The sequence below is a fragment of the Emys orbicularis genome, chromosome 5, assembly GCF_028017835.1.
Source record: "Emys orbicularis isolate rEmyOrb1 chromosome 5, rEmyOrb1.hap1, whole genome shotgun sequence".
In the NCBI taxonomy this organism is placed as follows: domain Eukaryota; kingdom Metazoa; phylum Chordata; order Testudines; family Emydidae; genus Emys; species Emys orbicularis.
In genome coordinates, this window is record NC_088687.1 from 14,996,762 (window position 1) to 15,014,897 (window position 18,136).

At 46.7% G+C, this 18,136-nt stretch overlaps 1 protein-coding gene across 1 annotated transcript in view; it reads left to right on the top strand.

Moving 5' to 3' along the window:
• The window catches only part of SHROOM3 (shroom family member 3), a 249,595-nt gene that overhangs the window by 204,315 nt on the left and 27,144 nt on the right, over positions 1-18,136 (top strand). Inside the window, exons 3-4 of the mRNA XM_065405263.1 lie at positions 3,372-3,503; positions 15,796-15,927. Of these exons, the coding sequence (XP_065261335.1) occupies positions 3,372-3,503; positions 15,796-15,927 (264 nt within the window). The remainder of the gene's footprint in view (positions 1-3,371; positions 3,504-15,795; positions 15,928-18,136) is intronic.

Here is an 18,136-nt window from a genome sequence, read left to right on the forward strand (position 1 = left end):
AGAAAGCAGAGAGTTACAGCATAGGCCATCTGGGTCAGTTCAGAGCCCAGAGCTCTCCTCTGACCCTTTCTTAGTCCCAGTCCAGAAGCTTTTCCTGCTTCCAGCAACCCACCCGTAACCCTCCCCCGGCCCCTCCTCAGTTCTTTGTCCTTGTTCCCAGGCAAACATTGTCACCTGGCCCTCCTCCTAGCCCTTTGTTCTCCAGCTGGTCAAACCAGGCTGGGTTTCTGCGGAGAGGTGGATCTTCCATAGCTGTTATTTGCTAGGTACCAAAAGTCCAAGCAATTGTCTTCTGAGACTCTTCATAGCATGGGGTCAGGCCCAGACAGCCATACCTGGAGCTCTGCAAAGGGTACACAACCTTTTCCCCCCACCTAGTTAACCATGCAGCACATGGGGGAAACTGAGGCACACAGAGTATTCATACAAAACATGATGAAGAATTCTCACTTCATCACATCTGTCCTCTAGGCACTCCTGCAATATAAGCAATAATATTTATTTTTTCAAAAAAGAGGTTAAGTTTAATCTTATCGAGACCAGTTCTCTCCTCTCTTCTCTATCCTGCACTGAAATATTCTTCTCCCACACAGGCGTACATCAGGAGTAATAGTAACTATATTGATGAAACTGGTGCGAGAGGAGAAGTGGAGCCATTGGCTTCAGTGGCATGTCACTGGTGTAACACGAGAAATTTGGCTCCCAGTATTCATGCAGGCTTCTTCCTGGGAGGAATCTGGTTAGCTTTATACAGAGGGAGAGCTATTTTGTTCGGCATTAGTCAATCAGTTTGTATTGTTTTGTATGTGCATCGAGCAACTGTGAGGAGGGCCCACTGTCTCATACCTATGAGGTTCCCCAGAGGTTTATACAGAGGGGAGTAGGACACGGTCACACTGGGTGAGAGGTAAAGTAGAGTGAGATTTGGTTTAAAAAAAAGGCAGCTACGGCAGGATTTGGGGTAAAATGCAGACACAGATAAGCAGATGGAGGAAGGAGGCCATTCTGTCTAGTTCTGGACCAATGAAATTCCCCAATCTAGGTGAAAGTGCTGCTGTTTCCCTGGTATATCTCATCTGCAATGTGAGACTTAAAATTCTTGCCTGACACGTGGGGGGCTTGCGAGGGAGAGGGGCTTGGAGGGGGAGGATTTAAATGGATACAAAGAAGGCTGGCCTCTCACAGGAATGGAATCCAAGCCATCTGAAATATCTAAAGCCTTCTATGTTGGCATGTGCTCTCAGACCGAAGCCTATTAAACGTAGAACAAGGGACAATTACTCCCCATCTTAGTCTGCAGCTCTCCTCAGGGCTAGGCAGGAGGGAAGGAAAGACAGGGAAAGCGCATGCGTCTCACACAGATTTTTATGCAGTGTTTTCCTTACATTAGCAGAGAGGTGACTGTAAACCAGACCCACCTTTGACTGTGAAAATTAGAGTCATTAAGAACTCCCAGTGTTTCAAGAGATTTTATTTTCTATGCTAAAAGAATAGAAATAATTAATAATCATCTGTGTTGTTTTGGATGGGGTGGGCTAGCCCTTTGTGTGTTAAGCTAATGGGAAGAACGTTGAACTGTGGATAGACCTTTCTATCTCGCCATCGTTTCGGGTAGGTAGGACTTGTCTGCGGGCGTAAGCTCAATGGTTTTGCTGTTAGCAAAGCTAGCCTGGAATACAGCCTTAAAACAAGAAGAACTAGTGCTCACCCAAGCTAAGTTCCTCAGCTTTGCAACGCAGCTCCTGCTCCTCTTACAGGAAAGAAGGATGCTCTTGTGGTTAAAGCGCTAGAGTCAGAGACAGGAGATCAGTGGTCAGTTCCTGGCTCTGACACAGACTTCCAGTGTGACCTTGGGCCGGTCACTTAATATCTTAAGGCCTCATTTGTAAATCGGGGCTAACGTTTGCTTTCTCATAGCTTTTGTCTTGTCTGTGTAGACCAGGAGTGGGCAAACTTTTTGGCTTGAGGGCCACATCTGGGAATAGAAATTGTTTGGCGGCCCATGAATGTTGACAAAATTGGGGTTGGGGTTCGGGAGGGGGTTTGGGCTCTGGTTGGGGGTGCGGGCTCTAGGGTGGGGCCAGAAATGAGTTCAGGGTGCATGAGGGGCTCCAGGCTGGGGTGAGGGAGTGGGGTGCGGGGAGGGGGAGGGTTCCATCTGGGGGGTGCGGGCTCTGGGGTGGGGCTGGGGATAAGGCGTTTGGGGTGTAGGAGAGTGCTCTGGGCTGGGACTGAGGGGTTCAGAGGGCGGGACGGGGATCAGGGCTGGGGCTAGGGCAGGGGTGCAGGCCCTGAGCAGCACTTACCTCAAGCAGCTCCCGGAAGCAGCGGCATGTCCCTTCTCCGGCTCCTACGGGGAGGCGCAGCCAGGCGGCTCTGCACGCTGCCCCGTCCGCAGGCACCGCCCCTGCAGCTCCCATTGGAGCACCGGAGGGGGGCATTGGAGCGCGTAGGAGCCAGAGCAGGGCCATGCCGCGGCTTCCAGGAGCCGCGTGGTGCGGCCCCCGACCCTGCACCCCGGCTGAAGCGGGGCAAGCCCCAGACCCCGCTCCCCAGCGGGAGCTCGCACACCGGCTTAAAACGGCTGGTGGGCTGGATCCAGCCCGCAGGCCGTAGTTGGCCCACTGCTGGTGTAGACTGTAAGATCTCAAAGGCCAAGGGCTGCCTTTTCCTATGTGTACGTTCAGGACCTGGCACAATGGCTTCCCCCTCTCACTATTAGCATTTGTACTTCTCAGTAGTTAATGCATTAACCTCTGGTCACCTTCTCCAGACCTGAGGATGAGCTCTGTGAAGTTCAGAAACTTGTCCCCTCCACCAGAGGTTGGCCTAATAAAAGATATTACTTCACCCACTTTGTCTCTCTCTCAATGCGTTCTATATTTGATCCCGCTGTTGATTCTTCTCGATCAGTGACAATCTATGTTGATCTATTGCACAGTTGCTCCAAAACATTTAGGGAGGAGGGTTTTAATGACCAAACTCTGCCTAGCTATAACGGAGAGCAGAATTTCACCCTACGAATCAGTTTTGGTGGTGATGTATCCTTTCATCTTTCCCATGGAGAAGAATAGGCACATCAATGGCTTTTAGCAGCTGTTTTCCATCAGACATTTTCCTTTGTGCGTGTTAAAAATGAGGCTTTGATGTAATACCCCCCATCTACATATTTCTTTGATATTTTGAAAGTGATCTTAATGTATGTGTAAAGCAACAGAGAGTCCTGTGGCACCTTTAAGACTAACAGATGTATTGGAGCATAAGCTTTCGTGGGTGAATATCCACTTCGTCAGACGCATCATTAATGTATGTGTGTCTGTCTGTCTCAGGCACTCCATGAACTTTGACACTCCCTTGGTTTCTTTTGACAGGGACACATGTGTAGCAAAGGAACACACTGACCTGCCCGCTTCCCACTCACTCAGTCCGGAGTGTATCCCCACTGACCTACAGCACAGCAAAACAGCATGGTCAGGAGGAGTTAAACCACGGCTGAAGAACAGGTGAGAGAGAAGATGGTTTTGCTCATGATTCTCTTCCCGCCCTCTACCTATTCCGGTTATTTATGTACTTTGAATTGCATTCTGGGACAGGTCCTCAGCTGGGTCCGTTGTCAAACACAACTTCCCTCGTCGGGGAGAAGCGTCAATTTATACCCGTGTAAGTGTCAAGTTTTTGAAGCGTCAGGAAGTGGGATTGTGTCAGAGTAATTATCTCACCTCACACTTAGCCCTTCGCACACCTCCAGCGTAATGCCAGGGAAATAAACTCAATCTTGTGCCCTGAGCAAGGGACAACTTTGCTGTCGTTGATAATGTTTGTGTGGGGCTGTGCACAGAGTAGCTAGTCACTCTTGTTGCTGATATGCCCAAGGGGAGACTGGTTAACTCGGGTGTGCTTTCCTTTCCTCTCCTTTATAGAACTTTGTCAGTCCTGGAGAAGACAATTAAAGAAGTAGGGCCAAATTCAGCTTTCCACTGCACTGGGGTAAATCTGGAGTAGCTCCATTGCTTTGGACCAAGGGATAGATGTGTAGAGGTATTGAGGCATCTGAACATTAGAGCTGTGCAAATAACGCATTTTTTTGATTTGCTGGGAATTCTGAAAAATCAAGGAAAATGATTTTTGAATCGAATTGAAAAGTGAAAAAAGAGTTCATTCAGATTGAAAGAAGTATTTCATTTTGACAAAATCCAAATGTTTCCCTTTTTATTTTGACCATTTTTAATTGTTTGTTTGTTTTTGTAAAACTAATGGAAATTTTGAAACAAAAGGTTGTTTTGAACTGAAAATAAATCAAAACGCTTTGAGAGTTCAAGCTTAGTACTTCCTGCTTGTAGATCTTTCATTCCCAACAATAGTTACTTGAGAGAAGCGTCACAGTTTAGTGCTTCATTGTGATATTTTACCGTCAGAACAGTCACGGGGTTTTTTTATTACACAGAGGGTAGCATTTCAGGCTGTGTCTGCTACCTGTCTATATTGTGTATCAATGGTTGACACTTTGGTTCCAAACAGGAAGTAGCCTTAATGTAGAAGAATTTGAGAGTGGGAGGGAATATGCTGCAAGGCCTTAACCTTTGGCTGTGCCAGCAGGGGCAGCCCCACAACTTGTTTGCTTCCTGTAAACACATCCGAAATGATGAAGTGCTTTGGTTCGCCGATTGTCTAAAGCGTTCTGTGAAATTCAGGGTGGAAAATAAGTGTTTCCAGCCTTTGGGAAATTCCAGGATTCTAGGGCCAGATTCTTAGCTGCTGGAAATTGGGGTCTGTTGAAATCAGTGGAGCTGCACCTGTGTTCACCAGCTGAGGATCGGTCCTGGAGTTGGCATCGTTAACTATAGAATGCCGTGTAATTTTTGAGTACCGCCTGCCTGATTCTTTGTTGCCCAGCACTTTGTGGAGTGCAAAGTGAGTATAAAATGCTACTAGATCGTAATGATCTTGTTTTACAGCCACTCTGCACAAGCATGAATGACTAGACAAGGTGCAAAGCAGTGAAGAATCAGGTCTAGAGAGTCCAGCTCAGCCACTCTCTTCAGGGATAGCTCAGTGGTTTGAGCATTGGCCTCCTAAACGCAGGGTTGTAAGTTCAATCCTTGAGGGGGCCATTTAGGAATGTGGGGCAAAAATCTGAAAAATTTAAAAGGCTTTGTATGAAAGAGGTGCTGGCTCCTTCGTCATCTGAGCTATATTACATATTTGAGTTACGTTACATATATGGTCTGTATTTTCAGGTTTATTAGCCACTGCAAGCCGCTAGTGGAGAATTACCGCTGTGCCGGGTAACTCTCTGTTGGTGTAAATCTGGTGGAGGTAGCTCTACTCTCTCCCATCCCCAGGGGGAGGGTTAGGGAGGGAAGGGATCATGTCACATCTGAGCTCATCTTTGCCTGCCCCTTCACTGATGTAAGGTCCCTGAGGGACCTTAGGCCAGTGACGTAAGTTAAGTTGACCCTGGCAGCTTGAGCTTGCCCCAGGGCTGAATCAAGTAGCAGCAGCCGGCTCCCTGCAGCCGCCCTGCTCGCCACTCTGTCCAGGCTGTGAGAGATTGAGACCATAGGGCCTGGAGACTGCTCTCACAAGCTCAGGGGCAAATCAGGAGAACTCAGTTGAAACCAGAGGGTCAGATCCCCTGTTGGCGTCAATCAACTTATCTGTGAGTTACGCCAGGGAAGGGTCTGGTTCACAATCTATGTAGTATGTAAATACGTACATACATATGTACCTACACTGGTGTGGGGACAGCCAGGCCTTTTATGTGTGTAACGCCATTGAATTCAAGGGAGCTGCTTTTGATTTGCATCTGGGTAAATCGGAGGCGAATCAGGCACAGCAGTATGAACGTATAGCACAAAAAGAGTGGAATTCAGATATCCCATCTGAAACCGTTATCGAAAACAGGATCGTGTTCCTGGTGTCTGCTAATTACACTGCAAATCCCCTTTGCTATCTGCAGTTATTCACTGTCCCCATTGCATTGGGATAATCAGGCTTATAGTGTGACATATTTCCTGCCAGTCACCGGCTCTGTACTGCTCATTATTGGAAATGAGCGAGAGTTGGAAAGCACATTCCATCCATTGTTTAGAAGTCTCTCCTGATGCGGTTGCTGTGTGTTTTCTAGCAGAGTGCGTAAGCATCTTAGTCTTTCTTGTTCGCTTGTCTTTTTTGAACTAATTATGTATTGACTGAAGAAGAACCAGAAAAATTGTTTGCATTAAACCTGTTGAGCCAGATCCTCAGTTGGCATAAATCAGCGTCGCTCTATGACTTCAACAGAGCTGTGCCGATTTATGCCCGCTGGGCCTGGGGGTCTGACCCAGGGTTTTTTGTTTTGGCTTCACTTCAGGAGACTATAGTAGTAATGCTTGGGGAGACAGAAATAGCTGGAGTTTTTCCCTAAGACATAAGCTGAAAAGTATAAACGCCCTACAATACAATCAGGCACCCTTTCCGTATCTCTTCTTTCTTCCTCTTTTCCAGTAAAGGAAAGTACCGTGAAATTGTAGCAAGAACAGGGGAGAGGCTGTCTTTCAGACCCCTCCAGCCTTTCATTCCAACCTTCCTGTTCTCTAGGTAACACCAGGCAAGAACAATTAATCGGTCCTGACTTCTACTTGCCTAAGCCACAGTCACGTGTGAACTGCGTGAATGTTCTGGCAATGGAACCCAACCAGTATGGCTTCCCTTCAAATTTCGGATCTGATACACCCTTTCATTTACTTTATATAGGGGGTTAAATAAATGCTACTGGTTGTTAAAAACTCTGCATTCAGAAAAGATTCCAGTAGGACACACTTGTTGGATCTAGTAATCAACGAGCATGTAGTTATTCTACATCAGCTCTCATATTAACAGCTAAATCCTGCTCACTTTATTCAAGTGCGTTATCCAGTTAATGTCAGCTGAAGTCAGTGGGACTCTTCGCTTGAGTAAGATGAGCCTTAAATCTAAGAGATATTGCCTGTTAGCTGCACTTTTTACTGAATGACAGTTAAGCATCAGGTAATTAGTTAGAGCATAATCCAGTTACCAGCTCTGGGTGACCTTCGGCAAGTCACTTCACCATGTATGCCTCAGTTTCCCCCTCTGTAAAAGCTCACCGGATTTCAGAGCCTGGGCTCCAGCACGAGCAGGAATGCCTACACTGCTATTTTTAGCCCCGTAGCGCGAGCCTGAGTCAGTTGACCCAGGTTCTGAGACTCACTGCTGCGGGTGGTCTTTGCTGTGTAGACATACCTTTAGTTCACAGCAAGGTGGGGTGTAAATCTACCCCATGTTAGCCTGCTGTTCACTCATTGTCCCCGTGCACCCGGCTGCTGCGCTCCAACGGATTCCTAATGCAGTCGCGGAGTGACACCACGTTGAAACTGGACTAGATCAAAGCTCACTAGGGAACTTCCGGTACACTGCAGCAGGGTTCGCAAGGCCCTAGTGTGAGGTCGATTTACACCCCAGCTTGCCACAAACTAAATGCTCGTCTAGACAAGCCCTAAGTAAATGTAAAGTGATTTCAGAGGTGTGTTAAAGCTCCCACAACTAGTGCAACGTGACATGGCTATAAAGAGTCAACGTGGCACAACTCAGGTATCCTAAATGTAGCTTGGCAAAGACGGTAAACAAATAGCATTTGAATGTATCAGCTAAAGGCCAAAAGTGAAACCTGTCTTAAGCACTGGGAATGGGGCAAGCAATACCAGTGGGACCAAACTGGTCCACGCTAGAATTCAGGTGATCTCAGCAGATAAATGTTATCCTTGATCTTTGACTAAAGATCAAACAAGCAAGAAATCTTGGGGACACTTTAAAATGATTTCCTCAGGCAGAGAGTTGTCTATTGGAAACGGCCCATAATGTACTTCTCAATATATTTTGAATTATTTAAAATTATTTGAATTATTTAAAAGCCAGTTTGCAGTATATTCACAGGACTCACCTAAACTGTGTGAAGTATGTCCTTTTTTAACTGGCATACACTACTGTTAGTGGGAACGTTGCCTGAGCATATGCAGAATAAACATGTGTGCGTTCAGTTCTGTCCCATTTTTGCAAACCTTGTGGAGAGCTATGATTGGCCCTATGTTGATCTGGTGACATTTTGAGTAACGCTTCACTGACTTGAGTAATCTTTCTGGTGAGTTTTCATTATTCTTCAGTAATGTCTATTAAGGAACACAGCTTCCTCCCAGCCTGGCACCAAAACTTCTTCGAAGAGTTCTGTGAGTCTAAACAAACAGAATCAGTAAAGAGGAATAAAGCTGAGGCTATTAAGGTTGATTTTCTTTCTAATTGACCTAGTCCGATGTGCTATTTTGAGAACCATGACTGCACCTTAATTATGAATGACGTCTCTTTGAGTGGATTGTGACTTCACTCTGTAGAAATCCTAATAGGCTTTCTGAGTGTTTTAGTTTTCATTCACCTTCTGCTTAATAGCAAAGCACAAGGACTGTAATGAGGAGTATGGACCGATATAAATATGAAGCAGGAAGTGCAATACACTTGATTTATTTTCAGGCTCTGGGGACTGATTGTCATTTTGGTGGATGCACATAGGACATATCCTTATTCTAACGATGCCCAGTATATTGCTACAGTGAAATGTGACAAACTCTGAGACAGATCCTCAGCGGGTGTAAATCAGTCTAGCTCCATTGATGACAATGTTTTCATTATACAAATCCTTCTTCTCGGGTCTTTTTAACGTAGAGATTTTCCCTTGTGTATCTTAATTGCAGGCATGGGCCCTGATCCAGCAGGATGATCCATGCTGGTTGACCGTTATACCCACCCATATGGACACAGGAGTCCATCCACATGGATTAGCTTTTACTGGGAAAATCTAGACTCACCAAAGGTTCTTTGATTCATATGTCAGCCATGAGTTTGATGAACATCTGTACACCTGTAGCCTCAACTGCATACTGTGATCGACAAATGAAGATCACCTGATTGGTGTGCTGACAATGGTGACTTAGTTGGTAGTCAGTCAAACTCAGTGATAGGCCCTTTACTGTGCATTGATTCATGTTCTAAAAGACTGAATTACATCCCATTATTCCCTGCATGGATCAAATTAAGTTAGTCAGCTGTAGACTTGGGTTCCTATGATACACCAGCTGATGAAGGAGCATTCCTTACAGAATCCTCCTCTTTAGCTTCAGCATCTTACTGAAACTTGGACATCAGTCTAAAGTTCTTCTTGTCCCCCATTATTATTGTCTGCCACTCTCCAGTAATATTTTCCCTTAAATTTTTTGGCTCTTGGTATGAAGCCCTCAACCAGCAATGGGAGCTCCATAATCCACAGAAGCAAAGGGGTTAATGTTAAATGAATCCTTCAAAGCTCAAAACTTCTTAAAAAATAGATCCATTTGGTTAATTTTATAGCTAATTTTATAGCTGCCTTGAGGGCTGTAACACGTTTCCATCTAGCACTAGGTAGGGGGGAAGCTGTTGACTGAATGCTTTCCGTGTGGTTTTGAAGCATATATTTGTAAGCCCCTCCTACCTTCAGATCCACAAAGTGAGTGCTACATTTAAGAGAAGGTAGACCACCCTGTTAGACGTTTGGCAGCCCTCTTGGCCTGCCCAGTCTTGCTGAAATGCTTATTGCAACCACTTCTTGTCTTCAGAAGGACCTGATGGGGCTCTGTGGGTGATGCAGTATTATTTAAGTATGAGTTGGAGAACGCATTTAATCTGAAGTTTCCATCCATGGCAGTGTACTGAATTAATGCACTAGCCTTTCATCTCTGCAGAGCTACCTTAGCTCATGAGTGAAGATGGGATTCGTGGTCTCATGCTAGACATTCACCCATATCTCAAAACTCTGTGTCATTTTGCTGAGTTGCCTTTCTCTGCTCAAGAGACACTTTGGACTGGAATAGCCAGAGCTATTGCAGGTCACTGAAATGCAACAGCGTGACATTGTTGAGAAATTTGCCCAGTACTTTCTTATCCTGTGCCTGACTCGAGCTATTGCTGACAATCCTCCCATTTAATAAAGACTCAAAGCCGTGAATCAGCAAGTACTTAAGCATGTGCTTAAGTTCTACCGACTTAAATGGGTCTAAAGCACAGTAATGAAGTCCATGCACTTAGGTGCCTGGCTGAATCAGGGGCTACATTCACATAAAAAAATTTTTAAAATCAAACTTAGATCCCCAGCAAGACAGTGCAGAGCACTTTGACAGGACCATGGACTGCAATGGGGTTTCCTGGGTGTAAAAAATAGCCCATATAAAAGATGGAGAAACCTATTAATTACTTGAGAGAGAGCCTGACATGTAAAGAGCTCCCTTTATTTAGGCTTGTAGTGAAAATGGAGGTTTTACCCTGTAAGGCAGACCATTGTGATTTCAGGTGAGAGATTACTCATTTAGTGTGGATTTGCTAAGCCATGTGCATGTGGTACCTTGGAAGCAGGGCCGGCTCTGGCTTTTTTGCCGCCCCAGGCAAAAAAGCCTCCGGCCGCCCCCCCGCGGGGGGGGGAAGGGAGGGCGGCCGGAGCCCCGGGGGGAGGGCGGCGAGCCCCGGCGGGGGCTCGGCTCTCCCCCGGGCGGCCAGAGCGCCGGGGGCAGGGCGGCGAGAGGGCGGCGAGCCCCGGCTGGGGCTCGGCTCTCTCCCCAGCGGCCAGAGCGACGGGGGCAGGGCGGCGAGCCCCGGCTGGGGCTCGGCTCTCTCCCCAGCGGCCAGAGCGACGGGGGCAGGGCGGCGAGCCCCGGCTGGGGCTCGGCTCTCTCCCCAGCGGCCAGAGCGACGGGGGCAGGGCGGCGAGAGGGCGGCGAGCCCCGGCTGGGGCTCGGCTCTCCCCCCGGCGGCCAGAGCGCAGGGCGGCGAGCCCCAGTAGGGGCTCGCCGCTCTCCCCGGCAGGGGCTCGCCGCTCTCCCCCCGGCAGCCGGGGGGAGGGCGCGGGGGGGAGGGCGGCCAGAGTGCCGGGGGGAGGGCGGCGAGCCCGGCTGTGGCCCCGCTCTCCCCGGCGGCCCGAGCGCCGCGCCGCCCCCCTCCAGGTGCCGCCCCAAGCACCAGCTTGGTTGCCTGGTGCCTGGAGCCGGCCCTGCTTGGAAGGCAGTTGTTATGTATGGCCACTTTTGCAGTAACCACTTCTTAAACAACATGTCCCTTTTAGGTGAAATTAATTTTTATAGACAAGTTCTAAACCCTGACAATAGACTCGGGGTAATTTTTCAGTGTTGGCCCTGGCATCCATTCTCTCCTCACTTTATTGATGTCATGTCGGGAACCCCTTGATGAACTATTGAGATGTGAGAACTGGGGGGATTCACTGGTGTGGTATAAGGACGTCTTTGTGCAGTCGAGATCCCATTGTCTCTGTTCTTTTCATCTGATATTCACCCCAGCGCTGATATATACGTACGGCAACCTTTATACAACACGACTGCTCCACGCTGGATAGGAATGGCACCAAAATGTACAGCTCCCCCAATCTGCTCATTTCTCCTCCAAAGGTCTTTGCAGTGTTTTGCAATGAAGCCCGTAGCGAAGCACTCCAAAGGAATTCTCATGGGGTTTTGCAGACAGTGTCATTTTTGTGTATGGAGGAGGCTGCAGTTATTATTGGTGATATCATTTGAAAAGGAACTTTGGATTTTATCTTGGGTTCTACCATGAAGCATTTTTTCCCCAGTGGAAGTGGTCAGCAGTTTTCTTCCCCTCCTTGCTTTTTCTTGCATCGCATTGTGACACTCAGCAGTTAACTTCTTCTAGCATGGTGCGTTGTGGGATGCCTGCTACCCCTGGAACTCCAGTGTGGCTTTAATTGGTCACGTTAGTAGAATGGTTGGCTGATGAAACTTCCCTAAAACTCAGTGCCCTGGAGTCAGCTCAGACTGTACAACTGCAGCAGAAAATGGAGCTCCTGGGGAACTTTTATATCTAAAAAGAGGCTGAAAGAAGAACAGAGAGCACAGAGAAAGGGCTTTGTGCAAAGCACCTTCTCCATACGATGTTGATTTGGCCAGAGGGTTGCTATCAAAAATGCTGATGTTTGCTACAAGGTAATGTCTCTGTTTTGGAACTCATCTTGCTTTGTGTTTTAGTATTCTTTGGAGGGGAGCTTCGAGAATTAGGGGCCAGATTCCCATTGTTCAGCACCTTGTGTAATCTTTGCACGTACCTTGCCCTGGTATAAGTTACTGCACAAGGTGAAAGGCAATGGAGAATCCAGCCCTGCTTAACTGACATTCTGATGAACTGCAGGTGCAAAGAAGCGTCTCCACAGCTCTGCTGCCTTGTTATAAGTTCTGCGATTTATTTGTTGGGAGAACTCCCGAGATACTACAGAGCTATTTTCTCCCACTGAGGGTCTGAGGGTCAGATTCTCAGCAGCTGTAAATCAGCATTGACCTCAGTGGAGCTACTCTGATTTACACCAGTTGAGGATCTGGCCCATACATACACGTTCAAAAACTTTGCATTTGGGGCATGTATTTTTCCTCCTCTCCTCCATATATTTTTCGGTGGTTTTCATTATCTATCTATCTATCTATCTATCTATCTATCTATCTATCTATCTATCTATCTATCTATCTATCACAGCACACTATTTACCACAATCCATAGCTTCAAGAGCTTTATATAACTTCCTCACAACACTAGGAATTTCCCTAGTAAATCCCTAGATATGTCAGACAGTGAATAAATTCCATGCTTGTTGTAAGTGAAGTCCTTAGGCATGATTTACAGGATCCATATCTTTGCACTATAAAATGAATAGGCATGTATAACAGTTGAGAAGCTAACTGTTCCTGACTAACCCAGACAGCTCCATAGTACAAGATAAACACTGAAGTAAGAGTAATCTTCAACACACTGATAAAAGCAAGTGAATTTCAATTTCTCATTGTTGCCTTTTCCCATTGCTGTTTTTCTTTGTTTTTAAAGAGACCAAAAAGCTTTTTCCCAGGTATGCTTTATTTCTCTTCTCAAAATCAGCACAGAAATTAGGATAACTTTTTTTCCTTTTGATCAGGAACTCAGTCAAAATTAAGCAAATACTTTTCAGCTACTGGGCCTGATTTTCCTCTCAGCTACACTGATCTAAGTCAGATGAAACTTCCGTGACATGAAATGAGCAACACTGGTGTTAAAAAGGTGTGAGAGGAGAATCAGACCCGCTCTGGTTGTTACAAGGAGGGGGGAGAAAAATTGTTCTCGTTAACCACTGACGGTAAGACAAGAAGCAATGGGCTTAAAATGCAGCAAGAGAGGTTTAGGTTGGACATTAGGAAAAAAATCATAACTGTCAGGGTGGTTAAGCACTGGAATAAATTGCCTACGGAGGTTGTGGAATCTCCGCCATTGGAGGTTTGTAGGAGCAGGTTAGACAAACGCCTGTCAGGGATGGTCTAGATCAGTGATTTTCAAACTTTTTTTCTGGGGACCCAGTTGAAGAAAATTGTTGGTGCCCACGATCAAACGGAGCTGGGGATGAGGGGCTTGGGGGTGTGGGAGGGGCTCAGGTCTGGGGCAGAGGGTTGGGGTGCGGGGGTGAGGGCTGTAGGGTGGGGCTGGGAATGAGGGGTTCAGGGGCTCTGGACTGGGGGCAGGGGGTTGGGATTCGGGAGGGGGTCAGGGCTCTGGGCTGGGCGTGCAGGGTTGGGTGGGGCCGGGGATGAGGGGTTTGGGGGATAGGAGGGGCTCTGGGTTTGGGGAGGGGGCTCAGGGCTGGGGCAGAGGGTTGGGGTGTGGGAGGGGGTCAGGGCTGGGCATGCAGGGTTGGGTGGGGCCGGGGATGAGGGGTTTGGGGTGCAGGAAGGGGTTCCGGGTTTGGGGGGGCTCAGGGCTGGAGCAGTTTTGCCTTTTGAAATACTTACTTTCTGGGCGAGATTCCTGGTTTCTGTAAATTGGCCTGGCTTCACTGACGCCAATGGTACTACACTGATTTACACCAGCGGAGGGTCTGGTTCATTGTTTGTCTTGAGTCAGAAATTAACTGCGGTACTGAGAGGCTTACAACTGTGCCTATCTGTCTAGGATAAGAGTCAGGTTCTCACAATATTTCAGCCTCTCCAAAGCCAGTTCTATGGCCGTTTTTAAAAAATGTTTACTCTTGCAGTGATTTTATATTGGTACCTGGAACCTGTACCCTGGGGTAAAACACATGTATGGAATGTTTTTTATCAAGACCTGCCTTTGGTAAACCAGTGCTTTGCTTCGATGAGTTAAATGTGGTCATCTTCCCATAATACACAATTGGAGGTAAATATTCAGCTGCAGATCCAGTCGTTTCAATTGCATCAGTCTCCTTCCTCTAAGGACGACCTTACTAGGAGTATACTAGATTTGTGCAAATACCTGAAAGAGCAAGCTCCTTGCCTAATCCTGTGTTAGATGGCACATGCCAGGAACCTATGTTGTTGTGCTGCATGCACATGGGCGCACACATACACTTACACAGAAGACATCAGCTGAACAATTATCTGTAGACTTTTGGGTCCAATCCTAGTGAAGTCACAAGGAGCATTTACATTTAGTCTTGTTAGTTTGGTGCACAAACACATGTTTCAGTCTCCGATTTTCCACAGAGCTTGCGTACGTGACTTTGTGCAACATGAGCAGGTGGTCACCTGTACCAAAGCACCCACCAGCACTATTAGTTTAAACTCTCCTAAGATTCTATTACACTTAATCCACATTTTCAGCAACAAGTAGGTGTGGACACAATGCAAGGTTATCCCACACTTAAATTTGTAGTGCTTGTCTTTTGAGTTAGATTCACAGCTTCCTTGTTTACTCATGATGCTATTACAGGATTGTTGGTTGAATTGCTTTTAAAGTATTAATGGCTTAGAGGACTGGGCAGCACAATTCTTACAGCTCTTTGCTGAAGGATTCAAGGGGAAACATACTTCTATCTGTCAAACAATGGGCTTTCCCAAACAAGAAATGAAAATGGCATAGGTTTTCCTTCTACCAAAACTACAAAGAGATCCTTTAAATCCCCAAGTCTCTTCGTGTTATGAAGGGACACTTCAGGAATAAGAGAAGGCGACAGTATGAGTTACTTCGTAAATCCAGTTCTGTCAGCCTCCCACCCGACCACATTCAGTTTCCTTGTTTTCTTGGCAAGGGATGGAACAAAAGAGCTCTGTTTAAACACACCTACGGGGAAAATTTGATTTGTTCAGCTCCTCCTTTTTAAATTTTCAGTTCAGCTCTTATTAATGAGATCCTGTCATAACAGCGGGATAAAACAGATCTCTTTCCTTCACTGAAGATCAAAGGTGCCCTTAAAACTGAAATAATGGTTTGTTCTTCGGGAATCTTTAGCAAATGGTTTGCAAAAAAATAGTGAAATGGTGTTATGGCCTAATTTTTCTTGTGGATACAAGGGATCATCATCCTGCTGGATCAGCGCCCATGTCTGCAATTAAGATACACAAGGAAAAATCTCTACAAGAAGCCAGTGGGCTTGGTAACAATCTTTGAATATGTTTATGTGAACAGAATTTATGCTCACTATGTTCATGTGTATCCATGTGTGTCAGCATATCAGAGTATGTGCTGATGGGCATGTATTGGCATGAGGATGAGTGTGCCTGGATGTGAATGTGTGCTGTCATGTGTACATATGGCAGCATGGGTGGATAACTCAGTGTTCTTTCAAATTAATTGCCTGAAAAGCAGCAGCAGACAGAAGCCTGAGGAGTGATATGTGCTGGTAAACATTTATTTGCCAATGTCCATTTACATGGCTCTTACCCCAGACAAAGGAGCTGAACGACTGGGTGTTGCTAATATTTCGGATCCCTCTCTCTTTCTACCTAGGCGGGCTGAACTTGTGGGCCGACCGCACTCCTGGCATTCAACCAAATTCATAGAGAACCAACCCGATCCCAGCATGATGCAAATATCTCAGGGCACGATTGGCACTCCTTGGCATCAGTCCTACCATTCCAGGTAAGGGCCATGTGGTCTTGGCCATGTACTGTAAAACTCAGAGGAATACAGCAGAGTTGTTTTTTGTTTAGTGTATCATTCCAAGAAAAGAAAACTCTCTACTCATCCATAGAAAGTATCCTTCCTCTCTGAGCAATAAAATCAGTCATCCCTGCCAAATTGCCTGTCTACTGCAACCTGCTTCGGTGCATTCGGACAGATCCTGCCAGTCCTTACCCAGTCTTTACACGAGCAAAACTCCCATTGACTTAAATGGTAATTTTATGTGTGTAAGGACATACAGTTCAGTGAAGTCAGTTGAAAGACACCCAGTGATTTCATTAGGCTTTGGGTCAAGCACTTGGTAATGACTGCACTATTTGGCTACTATGATTATTATCATCATTTGTCTACATAGCTCCTGTCGGCACTTTACATACACGTAGTAAGACCAGTTCACAAGGCTTCTAAGCTAAGGCCCTGAGCCAACAATGCACTCCAATGACCCCTAGAGCCTCACTTGACTTCAATGGGGCTCCGTGTTGGCCCTAATATATACAGGCAAGATTTTCAAAAGCGCTCATCATCCACAGTTGGGGCTGGATTTTTACAAGCCCTCAGCTCCTACGTGGCATCCAAATGAAGCGGCCAGCTGCATTTTATTTAGGTGCCTATATGGGAACAGTTGGTGATGAACTCCCTTAAAAATCTAGCCTTGTATTCCCACCGTCTCGGTCGGGTCTGAGTCAAATCTCAGCATCGCACTGAGACCTAGATACCAACTCTAGGTAGGGACCTACCAAGTCCTACTGTACTACTGTGATATAACAGCTCAAGACCTAGAGCTAGTCGTGAAAACTGGTTCCTAAACCGATTAAACATTGTGTTCCCTGCTCTACTCTGACTGGGCAACTCCTTTAAACCCATGTTAGGCAGAACACTTTTAAAAATGTGTTTAGCTATAATAGGATCTGAGAGAGACACTCCCAGGCCTTCAAGACCTCACAAACGTTCTCCACCCTGTTCCTTTCCCCAGCGAAGAAGAAAAAAAAAGTGGACTAAAAATTAGCAAATAAGAAAAGGACCCAGGCAGCATGGAAACATCGCCTGTCAGTGCAACAAGCTGCTTTCATGAGCAGGCACTATCGCCAAAGGTATTACATCACTGATGGTCCTCCCAGGGTGAGAAGTTCAGTGAGGGATTTCCTGATGTTGCCAACTGCTTTCTGCAGGGGTCAGAGTCATAATGATGTGTGTGTTTCCCTCCTAAGTCAGTGTGGTGGGTTACCAGTCCCAGAAGACTAGGCCTGGGATCCTAGTTCTGTTAAAAGAATATGGGATCAGACCCCTCCAGCCATTATTTAGGCTGCAAACTTGAATGAATGCCATGATCCCAGCCTGTGGGTGGGGGGTTTCTCTTTCCGACTGCGCTAAGAAGCTCCAGAAGACACTTGTCAGTAAGTGTCATGGGCAGTCTGGAGAGAGAGGTCCACAATTCTACCCTCTTTGTTTCCCCTTGAAAGGCAGATGGGCTTCCGAAAGAGGGATTGTCCACACAGCCTCTGTGCAAACCCTCTGGGCACTGCAAATGTCAGCCAAGAACCAGCTCCAAAGAGCCTGGGCGGTGGGGCAGGGGAAGACAAACTAGGAGTTACAGTAGAAATGCGGGTTCGCCCTCCACTCAAATCATCCTGTTAGTAGCCCATTCAGCTGACAGTGAGGGGCTTTGCATCACAGCTGCTGCATTTCTGGCAGAGAAACTCCAGCCTGGATTCGCTGCTGCCAAGGATGCTTTTTCCTCCAGGTGTTTTTAATGAGGAACACCAGTGGCATCTAGTGGTCAGTTTGCCAGCTCCAGGCGTCGACTTCCCTGGGTGGATTGCCGGGGCCCCGGCTGAGAGTCTGGCCGTCGGGGTCTGAAATCCATAGTCCGCTGTTCATTAAAAAAAAAAAAAACTAAAATAAAATGTGAAAGCAGATCAGCAGCTGACACCGGACATGAACAACGTGGCTGTTCTGAGGTTTCATTGACCTTATTCCCCTCCATGTCCGTATATGTGTCTCTGCACCCCTTTCTACGCTTATCTTATCCTTTGCTTTGCTTTGCAGGCAGAGTCCTTCTCGCTGCCTTTCCTTAAGGCTATCCACCCATCTCTCTTTCTAGCTGTTCTTTGCACAGCTTAGCTCCTTCAGTCCAGCTGTGCCTGGGGAAGTTACAGTGCAAATGTGT